We start from the raw sequence: 12,351 nt of genomic DNA on the forward strand, positions 1-12,351 counted from the left end.
CAATTTATGAAATTATTCAATTCTTTTGATTAATTTTAATATTCGTTATTTTTTTATAAAAATTCGTGAGATATAAATGAAAAATCTATAACTAATACATTAAAAATTAAAAGGCATATATTTACCTCGCATTTGCGCGGGATCTATATTCTATACTAGTAAAGTGATTAATTGCTAAAATATTCTTATTAACGTTAAAAGAGTGGTCATTTACTCATTTTACATCAGCTAGAGACGTTTGTAGGTAGAACTCTACCCTTAGAAACGCTAGTAATAATTTTCGAAACAGTCCAATATGTTTATGATTTGGACAATCTTATAGAGTAGTACATTGTATTTTAGTGGTATAATATAAAAACTAGTATAGATCCCGCGCAAATGCGCGGTTTTTTAAATAGGGATATTAGAGAATGTAACAATTATACTATTGGTATTTAATAGTGTAAATCCCGCACATTTGCGGTATATATAGAGGTTTGTTTTTAGTTATTATTTAAATATTTTAAATTGATACATTATTAATTTTTCATATTTTTCATATACCTCATCGTATTTTAATATGAGAAAAAAATGAACTATGAACTAATCAAGAGAATTTAGTAAAGTTAAAAAATATGTTTAATAATTTTTTTCTTTAACATAAAACTAATGATTACAAATAATAATTTTTCTCAAATTATGTTAATGATTTTTTTTTTTTTTTTGTGATGAAGCTAATTAAATCAGTTTAATTTTTTGTTTTATACAAAATATGTCAAGTCATTCTCTCATATGTAATAATACATAACAAAAATTCAGAAATTTAGAGTTTATAAAATTATAGTGAATTTATCTTCTTTAATTAAAATATTATAATTTAGATTTTCAAAGAAAATACTATTATTTGATTAAAATGTTATATTTTGATGAAATGATAATAATTTAAAGAAAGAAGTATTTTTATTTTCTTATTTAGCTTGATACCTTTTTGAGGAAAACTTCGGAGAATTTTATTCTCTTAGTATATAGGAGGATTCATTCCAAATTTTATACCTTCAAGTTTTTATATTTCACCTAATTGTATTTTAATATGAGAAAAAAAAAACGTAGTATGTCATGAATTTTTTTTTAACATAAAGTTAATGAATTTATTTTATAACTTTGCTTAAATTATCTTAATGAATTTTTTTCACGTAGCTAATAATATTATTTTATTGTTTTATATAGTTTAAGTATGCATTAAGTCATTTTCGAAGAAAAATTAATGATTTTGTATTTTATAATTTTATATTCCTTTTATTTTAGTTTGATTAAAACATTATATAATTATAATTTAGAATTTAATAAAAAAAGTCATGCTTTAAGAAAAAAATTATAGTTTAATGAGAAAATTTTATTTCTTTCCTTATATAAGTAGGTAGAGTTTGGAGGGAAAACTTTTGAGAATTTTTATTCTCTTAGTAGTAGGGGGGATACTCATAGTTGACTGGTCATAAACTTGGAATGAATAGGTTGTTACAAATAAGAATTTTTGTTAGTAATATGCCAAATAAGAGAAACAAGTCAATAATGTCTAATGCTGCTTGGCCCCCAAGTACTATAATACATTACGTCAGGCATGATATACGAAGTAATATAATTACATTACGTCAGGCATGATAACGCCATTAGAATATAATAGGATGGAATTCAAATATAACATGTCTACTCAACACTTGATTTAATGATTTGGATCCTTACCAAATTACTTGTACCAAATAATTACCAATCGTTAGGGAATGATCTCGAACTTTATCATGGCTTCATGGTTTTATTTTTAAGATGGATATATATTCGTATTAAGAAACTGCTAAATCAAACTCCGTACTTCCTCTATCTCGATCAATTATTGCTTTTGACATAAAATCCAAATAAAGAAGAGATGGTATATTAGATAACTATGATTATATGTAATTAATTATTCCGAATAATTACACGAGAAAAAAATATTAATATATTATGAGGTTTTGGTTTGCGTGGACAATACTCCTGCCATATACTCTGTATAGAAGATCATGAAACTAGTTTGTTGTCTTAAATTACTCTTTACTTGTTTGTTCGCACTCTCATCGGTTGGGGTTGCCTTGAGAAAGGATCCCGACTTATGGGGGTGTTACAGATAGTAAGGCTAAAATAATTTCATTTAGTCTTCGAATCATGCGCTCGACCGTACCATTTTGTGGGGAAGTTGTGGACACGAGAAAAGGAGTGTTAGACCGTGTTTGGCAGCGAATTGATGGAACGAGGAGTTATCAAATTCGCGCCCCATATCACATTGAAAACTCTTTATTTCACGTTCAAACTGAGTGCGAATAAAGGTGCGAAATTGAATAAATTTTGCGAACACCTCGGACTTGAATTTCAGCGGGTAAATCCAAACATATTGAGTATACCTATCAATTAAAACCATATAATATTTAAAACCGCATTTACTAAGCATAGGAGAAGTCCACAAATCACAATGAATTATATCAAATGGTGACACAGAGACGGAATTTGAGCTATAAAAAGGAAGACGCTTATGCTTGCCAATTTGACAAGCATGACTCAACTTTAAGCGACGCTCCTTATTACAAGTGTTCCGGGTGTGATTACGGAGCAGTGTTATGACCACGTAAGCTTTGTAGAATGATGATTTTGCTTGACTCTTCCTTTCGGCCTCTCCTGAAATAATGAACAAACTGAGGGCTCGGCTTTGTACCGAGCGTACTCACTCCGACGCTCAAGTCAGTAAACTTAAGAGGATTAAGTTGTGTGTTACTTGGCCAAGTATATTGTAGAGAGATAAAGGAGTTTATACCAGAATAGTTATGGATTATTAGCTTATTTTCGGATCCCTTCCTCAATGAGGGTTGAGGAGTATTTATAGACTTTCACCTTTTGTCACGTAGTGGCCAAGTGGCAGAGCAGGTGGAAAGACTGTTCTACCCTAGGCCGAGGGACCCATGGCAGGCCGGCGGGCCCTGTTGACTCCATGCCGAGGGGTCTTGGAGGTGAGTACGCGGATATGCTTCCCAGCTGGCTAGTTGCCTAGCCGAGACCCAAGTGACAGGCCGACAGGCTATGTCGGTTAGGCTGTCCAAGGTGTTGACTTGCTGTGGATATCTTTGACCTTGCTCAATATGTTGACTCGGTCAGCGGGTGCAGAATATGCCCCATCAATTTGCCCCCAGCGTAGTCTATGCCGTGGTATGGACCTTCGATGAGTGTTGATTGTTATTCTGCGCAAGTAAAAATTTCTTCCCCGGCTTCTTCCTCCAATTGTTCCGGGTGTGATTACGGAGCAGTGTTATGACCACGTAAGCTTTGTAGAATGATGATTTTGCTTGACTCTTCCTTTCGGCCTCTCCTGAAATAATGAACAAACTGAGGGCTCGGCTTTGTACCGAGCGTACTCACTCCGACGCTCAAGTCAGTAAACTTAAGAGGATTAAGTTGTGTGTTACTTGGCCAAGTATATTGTAGAGAGATAAGAGAGTTTATACCAGATTAGTTGTGGATTATTAGCTTATTTTCAGATCCCTTCCTCAATGAGGGTTGAGGAGTATTTATAGACTTTCATCTTTTGTCACGTAGTGGCCAAGTGGCAGAGCAGGTGGAAAGACTGTTCTACCCTCGGCCGAGGGACCCATGGCAGGCCGGCGGGCCCTGTTGACTCCATGCCGAGGGGTCTTGGATGTGAGTACGCGGATATGCTTCCCGGCTGGCTAGTTGCCTAGCCGAGACCCAAGTGACAGGCCGACAGGCTATGTCGGTTAGGCTGTCCAAGGTGTTGACTTGCTGTGGATATCTTTGACCTTGCTCAATATGTTGACTCGGTCAGCGGGTGCAGAATATGCCCCATCAACAAGTAATAAAACGTTTGATCCTAAGATTAGCATGCAAGATTATTATGACCAAGGCGAGGATGCCAAAGGTCAGACATGACTCAACAAGGAAGGCAGTGGGCGGCTCACTTGACGATGTGGCTGATACGGGATAGAGAGTATCGGTGCTATTGTTCCTCATTATCATTGTCCCAGTCCGTAAATCCTATACAGAAAAACCAGCGGGGTCGAATTCAACAGACATGTTATTAACTGTGGTGAATTGACGTACGGAAGTCAAAATTTTAACTATTTGTGGGGTGTACAAAACATTATTAAGGGACAAATGTCGGTTAGATTTGGCGATAGATGTTTGGCCCTAACCGTGAACCGAAATAGATTTACCATTGCCAACATAAATAGACCTAGATTTACCATTGCCAACATAAATTGACCGAATACTGCTTTATTAAAGGGAGGGGTTAGCATACCTGTCTCGGACGTCAAATGTGACGAGGCGCCCGTGTCCATATACCAATTATTGTCCTCGTGTTGGTAGAGAGCCAAAGCTTGAAATGCTTGACCGCGTTGAGACGACTCAAGGCCATCACCGGTGAAGAATACCTGACCTGCGGCTGGAGTGGGGTAGGGACACGGTGGTGTTGTCCGTGGAACATTCAAGTTCTGAGACGACCAGATTTGAACAGGGGATGCGACCCATGTCTAAGCAGGCTGGAAACCACCCGAATTGTTGCTACCACCGCGATTCCAACCACTGCCATTGCCTTTCCCTTTTCCCTTGTTGCCAAGCTTGTTTTTGTTCCAATTCCCAACACCACCACCATTGTTGCAAAGAGGCGGAGTAAACTACCAGATCCGTCAACCAAATTCGAAGGAGGAGCCGAAGATGATGCAGCAGGGGCGGTTAGCGTCGTAGCACTAGAGTCGTCAGAAAGAGCAGACCTTTGTTGTTCTTCGAGTCGTAGCATACTTCGAGCATTTCCGAAGGTGGGCATCGTTTGATTGATATATCCCCCAATTGTGTCCCAATTGCTTAGCAGGCCACGAACTAATTGGAGCACCAAACGCTGATCAATGATCGTGCTTCCGACATCAATGAGTTCGATGGCGACGTCTTTCAACTTTTGACAATATTCATCCAGCGAGGCGGACTTGGCAAGTGACAGGTTCGTAAACTCATGCTCCAAGGTTGCAGTGTGCGACCCCTTATTATTGTGGAAATGATTATTGAGGCGTGTCCATGCCTCGTGGGCCGTGGACTCTGTTTGAAGGCTTCGAAGGGGGAGGTCGTCTGATATGGATCCGTAAATCCATTGAAAAATGTGTGCGTCGATTTCGCACCATTCCTCATAATTCGGATCAGTCTTGGTAAGAGGGCGGGTACCATCGATGTGATGAGAGACTTTATACCCGCGAGCATCAAGTGTAAACAGTTTGACCCACGAAGAATACATGAGTTTCACCCCGACTGACATACGAACCTTGTGAAAAATGTTATTGATAGAGTATACAGGGTGGAGTCCGGACTTACCGAAATTCTGAGATTTGTCGGCATCTTTTGGCCGTAGCATGAGAGGGAGATGACAAAGATGGTGACGGTTGCGGAATCGAAAAAGAGGCTGCTTGTGAGAAATTAACCTAATTTTCTGATACCATGTGAATAACTGAATTCCTGATCGGGTCATTCTATTGAGCGTAGTATATATATAGTTGAGATACAAGGCTAGTTACAAATAAGAACGTAATACACGAAACAATATCAACGATATACATTCTATCATAATAAAAGGAAATACACTATTGCATAAATATTTCATATTTACGGTATCTAATACGGTATACTACATTGTACATTTCTACTACATTCGATTAAAGTTTTCAAAATATAAATATTCATAGCAAAGAGAACTTGTGGAGCCGTTGTTAGGCCCTGTTCTTTTAGACTTAATTTCAGTTCAGTTCAGAGAACAAGGCCTCACAAATTTTCAATTTTAAAAAGCTAAAATAAAGTAAGTGTAAACTATTGATGGGGATGAAATTTAGTACATGGACCTGGGTTGTGCCCGTCAAGGAGGAGATATTGTCTACTTTACAAGTCCAAGAAGGTTTCATCCCAAAACCAATTGGCAATAGGTGGAGTAGCTCCTTAGTTTATAATGTAGATCATTCTTCCTCTCTTCTCCAATAAAGAAGACCAACATGTGATTCTTGTTGGTAGTAATGGCTTCAAGTAAAGCCAAAAACTCAAAAGGAGTTTTGCCATCCTCCCACATCGGTGGGGAAAAATAGTTTTATGATGTTTATATATCTACTTTCTCCCCAAGTGGATAAGAGTTGGACCAAGGAGGCTTTTGTTGAGAGTGTTGGGCCTGTGAGTCTGATCCAAACACACGCGCGCGCGCGCGCCGGCCCGACCCGGCCCGGGCTCTATTTTCCCCTATAAATAGAGCTGTTCACTTCACAGAATATACACAACACAAACTCTCTTGTCTTTCTCTCCTCTCAAATATGTTCTCTTTCTGTCGCTTCTGAGTTTTTCCGGGTACGGTATCTGTTTGTTCCAAAGCTTTCTTGCTTCAGTGGTGCGGCTCGAAAGCTGCAGTGTAAACCTTGGGAAACGTACGACGTGTAGGCGATAACCACCGGAGTCGTGCCGATATTGTTTTCAAGTCAGTGGCTTCATTACCACGACAATGCTATTCTGTTTCGATAAGTTTTCTCCCTGTTTTTGTTTCAGTTTTACACTGTCTTTCATCCGTTGTTACGATTTAATTCCAACAATTTGAAAACAATATAATTTCTGTCGTAACAATGGCTGTCGTCTCAAACAAAATTCTGTCTGAATTGTCGAAATTGGAACCCTTAGACGGTATGAACTACAAAAGATGGTCTCAGAAACTGCTTATGTATTTTGAACAGTTAGAAATCGACTATGTTTTATTTTCTGACCCTCCTTTCTTTCAGAATCATTTGCTAGTGTAGAAACTACCCCACCAAATGCATTCTTGTTAAGTCGAATGAGGAGTCTATTAAGAAACATGATAAGGATAACAAAACTGCTAAGTTCCATCTCCTTACTCATATGTCGAATACCCTCATTGATTTATTTTCGGTCCATAAATCTGCTAAAACCATATGGGAGTTGTTAGAGAAAAAATATGGGGCTGACGATGCGGGTAAGAAAAAATATGTTGTCGGGCAGTGACTTGGGTTCAAATGGTAGATGACAAACCAATTATGGAGCAAGTTCATGTTTATGAGAACTTGTGTGCTGATGTCACTAATGAGGGAATGAAACTAGATGAAATTTTCTTGGCTAATGTTTTGCTAGAAAAATTCTCCCCTTCCTGGAATGAGTATATGAACCATTTGAAACATAAGAAGAAAGATTTGTCCCTTCAAGAGCTAGTAGGCCACTTGAGGACCGAAGAAGCTAATCGTCTGAAAGATAAGTCAGTCCAATTGTCTCTTACTACTGTCAAAGCCAATCTTGTTGAAACTGGTGGGTCTTCAAAAGAAGATAGGTTCAAGGGTAAGGGAAAGGCTAAAGCTGGTCAGGGTCAATCCAAGGGTCAGAATGCCAAGAAAGCTAGTCAAGGGAAATTCACCAAACCTACCTCAAAGATCCAGAAACCAAATCTGGTATGCTATCTTTGTGGGAAAATGGGTCACAAAGCTTATCAGTGTCCTCAAAAGAAAGTTTTGCTTGAAGCTAATGTTCTTTGAAAAGGATGATATTATTCAAAAATTTGTAGTGGTTGAGGCTAATCTGGTTGCAAATGCTAGTGATTGAATTCTGGATACAGGGGCTTCAAGGCATCTTTGTGCTAACAAGGATCTCTTTGCTGAATTTGAAGATGTTGCTGATGGTGAATGTGTCTACATGGGTAACTCTTCTTCTGCTGTTATCACCGGCAAAGGCAAGATCTTTCTCAAACTAACCTCAGGGAAAATTCTTGCTTTAAATAATGTTTTATATGTTCCTACTTTCCGTCGAAACCTCGTGTCTGGTGCCTTGCTAAACAAAGCTGGTGTGAAACTTGTTTTTGAGGCTGACAAGGTTGTAATGTCGCGCAATGGGGATTTTGTGGGCAAGGGTTATCTCTGTGGGGGTTTATTTGTTTTGAATGTTGATTCTCCTATCATTAATAATAATGCTTCTACTTCTGCTTATATTGCTGAGTCTATTGATGTTTGGCATGGTAGATTAGGTCATGTGAATGTTGATTCGATTAAAAGGCTCAAATCTATGTCGCTTATTCCTTCGTTATCTTCAGAAACTCATGAGAAGTGTCCTAGTTGTGTCGAGGCCAAATTTGCTAAGAAACCTAGTAGACTTGTTACAACTAGACAAACGAGTCTTCTTGAGTTAATTCACACCGACCTAGCTGACTTCAAAAACACCATGAGTAGAGGTGGTAAACATTATTATGTCACTTTTATTGATGATTTCTCTAGATATACCAACGTATACTTGCTTAGAAATAAAAGTGAAGCTGATGACATGTTTATAAAGTTCAAAACTGAGGTATAAAATCAGCTTGATAGGAAGATTAAAAGAGTCAGGTCCGATCGAGGAGGAGAGTATGGCTCTGGTTATTTAGTAGTTTTTTGTGAGAAAAATGGTTTAATACATGAAAAGAGCCCACCATACTTACCTCAATCGAATGGAGTAGCTGAACGTAAAAATAGAACTTTGAAAGAAATGATGAATGCTATGCTTTTAAGTTCTGGCCTTTCTGATGATATGTGGGGGGAAGCGGTGCTTTCAGCTTGTCATATTCTTAACAGGGTACCTCATAAGAAACTAGACAAGACATCCTATGAGATGTGGAAAGGTTATGCTCCTAACTTAAGTTACCTTAAAGTGTGGGGGTGTTTGGCTAAAGTAGGTCTACGTAGCTTTAGGAGGCCAACCATTGTACCTAAGACTTATGACTGCGTTTTCATTGGTTATGCTAAAAACAGTTCTGCTTATAGGTTCATGTCTTTAAGTGACAGGTCTATATCTGAGGCTAGAGATGCTGAGTTTTTTGAGCAGGTATTTCCTTTGAAGAAGGAAATGGTATCACTACCAGATGTCCCTGTTGTTTCTAATGTGCATGTTAACCCTACCGACAGTTCTATACATGCGAGTACTAGTACTTCTGTGGATCATGCAGTTGAACCAAGAAGGAGCAAAAGGCCCAGAATTGAAAAAAGCTACGGGAGTGATTTCGTCAGAACTGATGCTATCAGACTTCACTTATCTGAATTCGCAGGTGATATTTGTGCTTTTGATGAGCTTGTTTCTGCTTTTTTAATAGAAGATGATCCAAAAACATATGATGAGGCTATGAGATCTATAGATGTTGTCTTTTGGAAAGAAGCTATTAAAAATGAACTAGATTCTATTGTTTCTAATCAGACTTGGGAGTTAACTGATTTGCCTAAAGGTAGTAAACCCATTAGTAGCAAATGGATCTTTAAAAAGAAAATGAGACCTGATGGAACAATAGAAAGGTTCAAGGCCAGACTTGTGGTGAGGGGGTTTACACAAAAGAAAGATATTGACTATTTTGATACTTACTCACCTGTGACTAAAATTTCCACCATTAGAACTCTTATTGCTTTGGCTGCTATTCATGATCTTGTGGTACATCAGATGGATGTAAAAGCGCTTTTTGAATGGTGACCTAAATGAAGAGATCTATATGTTGCAACCCGAGGGGTTTGTGGTAAAGGGTCAAGAGAGTAAAGTGTGTAAACTGAGAAAATCACTATATGGTCTTAAACAAGCACCTAAACAGTGGTATGAGAAATTTCACAACACTTTGATTGATGATGGCTATATAACTAACAATTCTGATTCATGTGTTTATTCTAAAATGTTTGGGTCAGATTGTGTGATTATATGCTTGTATGTTGATGACATGTTAATTCTTGGTAATAATTTATTTGTTGTAAATAAAACCAAACAATTTTTGTCATCACGTTTTGAGATGAAAGACTTAGGAGAAGCTGATGTTATCCTTGGAGTTAGAGTTATGAAAACCCCGAGTGGTATATCCCTTAGTCAGTCACATTATGTTGAAAAAGTGTTGAAGAAATTTAATAGTTTTGATGTTACACCTGCTAGAACTCCTTATGATGCTAGTATATCTTTGTGTAAGAACTTGGGTGATAGTGTCTCACAAGAAGAATATGCTAGAATTATAGGAAGTGTGATGTTTCTCATGAACTGTACTCGACCAGACATTGCTTATGCTGTTAGTAGGCTGAGTCGATATACACATAACCCCAATGCCGAGCATTGGAATGCACTTCGTCGTTTACTTAAATACCTAAAAGGAACAATTGATTTGTGCTTGCATTATGGTAAATTTCTCTTTGTATTAGAAGGATCTTTGTGATGCAAATTGGGTTGCAGGTAATGATGAAATTCATTCCACTAGTGGTTATGTGTTCACCTTGGGTGGAGGAGCTATATCGTGGAAGTCTGCAAAACAGACTTGTATAGCTAGCTACACCATGGAATCTGAGTTCATTGCTCTTGAGTTGGCAGGTCAAGAAGCAGATTGGTTGAGGAACTTACTAGCAGACGTGCCTTTGTGTGTGTGTGTGTGGGGGGGGGGGGGGGGGACAGGTTGCACCAGTCTCCCTTCTATGTGATTGTAAAGCAACTATCAGTGTTGCTAAGAATAATGTCTACAATGGTAAGAAACGACATATTCGGATCAGGCACGGTGTGGTAAAACACAATCTTGCTGATCCCCTTACTAAAGGGTTAACAAGGAGAGTAGTCCTTGATATGTCGAGGGGAATGGGGCTTAAGTCCTTGAATCAAGTTTGAGTGTAATACTTGATGGACTCTATAGCTCATTCCTATGGCATTTGATATCCATAGTCAATTCTGGTGGTGCTTTCGAGACGCACTTGATGGATTGTGTTTTTATTTGAGGTTGGACTTTGTCCTTAATAGCTCTTGTGAGAAGTGCTACTGAGAAGCACTTGAGCTACCTTTGGGAGTGTGGGGAATACAACGGCCGAAGTCCGATGAGGAATTCAAATCGAAAGATATTCACTTGTTGAAAGTAAGTTGTTGCCTCATTTCACTAATACGTCAATTCAAGTCGAAAGACATTGAACGTTTAAGTATCCAATCCTTCCTTACCCGGAATATCTCTTTAGCTTTCTCTTCGCCATTAGTGGGGGATTGTTGGTAGTAATGGCTTCAAGTAAAGCCAAAAAGTCAAAAGGAGTTTTGCCATCCTCCCACATCGGTGGGGAAAAATAGTTTTATGATGTTTATATATCTACTTTCTCCCCAAGTGGATAAGAGTTGGACCAAAGAGACTTTTGTTGAGAGTGTTGGGCCTGTGAGTCTAATCCAAACACACACACGCGCGCGCCGGCTCGCGCTCGGGCTCGGGTTGGGGTTTGGGTATAGCCCCTACGGGGCGGGCCAAAGGCCCTCTTTTATTCTCTTTTTGGGCTGTGTGTTTTTGGTCTTTGTCCAGGTTCAGTGTATCTGTGATAGTCAAAATATTTTATGACTATTAATTGAATCCGTTTTTAAAATAATGTTCAAAAATAAAATATTTATCGTTTTGGGTTGGTTTTGAAAGTATTTGTCAAAATGGTGTCCACGTAGGCTCGGAAAATTCCGAACTTGGAACACGGGATAAACACGCCATTAGGAATGGCGTGTTCACTAGAAATTGAAAAAAAAATTATAAAATAAGAAAACACGCCGTTTAGAATGGCGTGTCTCTTTTCATTGCATTTCTGAGTTTCTCTTCACGTATCCTCTTCACGTATCCTGCAACTCTTGAATAGCATGGAGCATCGTCCAACACCATCACAAAACAACCTCACTCAATTAACTACCCACTCCACCACCTTCACCACAAAGCACGGCACCGACCCAATCATCCAAAACTACCTCATGTTGCTCTCCTCTACCGATTCCGCACTACGTAATCCTAATTCAATCACCAATCGATTACCGTTAGTTGTTAACCCATTGATATCAATCACTAATTAAGCTCTTGTGTAAGGTGAGGTGTTTCACGAATTATTTTTTGTCGGTGTAGTGCCCAGGTTTGTTGTTGAAGTGAGCAAAGGACGAAGGTGATTAATTCGGATCTTGTGGTGCGGAAACGGTAGAGGAGAGCAATCATTATTGATATCAATGGAGCATGTAATCAATTAATAAAACTAAAACCAGAAAATTGGGTTTGTACCTTGCAAATAAAACATGAAATCAAGAAGGACGAAGAGAGATTTGTGTTTCAATGTTCCAGAGATTTAGATTTTTTGGGGGGTTAGAGACACGCCAGTCTAATTGGCGTGTTTAATGTAGAAGACCCGCCACACTGAACGGCGTGTTCTCCTTAATTTATTTATTTTTTTTCCAATTTCTAGTTTTACCGTAAACACGCCATTTTTAATGGCGTGTTTATCCCGTGTTTTAAGTTCGGAATTTTCCGAACCTACGTGGACACCATTTTGACAAATACTTTCA

General features: G+C 38.4%; 1 protein-coding gene across 1 annotated transcript; it reads left to right on the top strand.

Annotated features, from left to right (window-relative positions):
* Positions 1-9,871: 9,871 nt before the first annotated feature.
* LOC141654726 (secreted RxLR effector protein 161-like) lies at positions 9,872-11,361 on the top strand. Its single transcript, XM_074461842.1, has 3 exons — positions 9,872-10,202; positions 10,255-10,437; positions 11,345-11,361. Exons 1-3 carry the CDS (start codon positions 9,872-9,874, stop codon positions 11,359-11,361), a joined length of 531 nt encoding a protein of 176 aa, XP_074317943.1.
* Positions 11,362-12,351: the final 990 nt, after the last annotated feature.

This window comes from Silene latifolia, chromosome 5 (genome assembly GCF_048544455.1).
Source record: "Silene latifolia isolate original U9 population chromosome 5, ASM4854445v1, whole genome shotgun sequence".
Classification (NCBI taxonomy): Eukaryota; Viridiplantae; Streptophyta; class Magnoliopsida; order Caryophyllales; family Caryophyllaceae; genus Silene; species Silene latifolia.

Excerpts from the sequence above, each read along its gene's own strand:
- LOC141654726 (XM_074461842.1), top strand. The coding sequence starts at position 9,872 with ATGAAAACCCCGAGTGGTATATCCCTTAGTCAGTCACATTATGTTGAA. Across the intron at positions 10,203-10,254 it reads TGATTTGTGCTTGCATTATG|GTAATGATGAAATTCATTCC; the intron begins GTAAATTTCTCT and ends ATTGGGTTGCAG.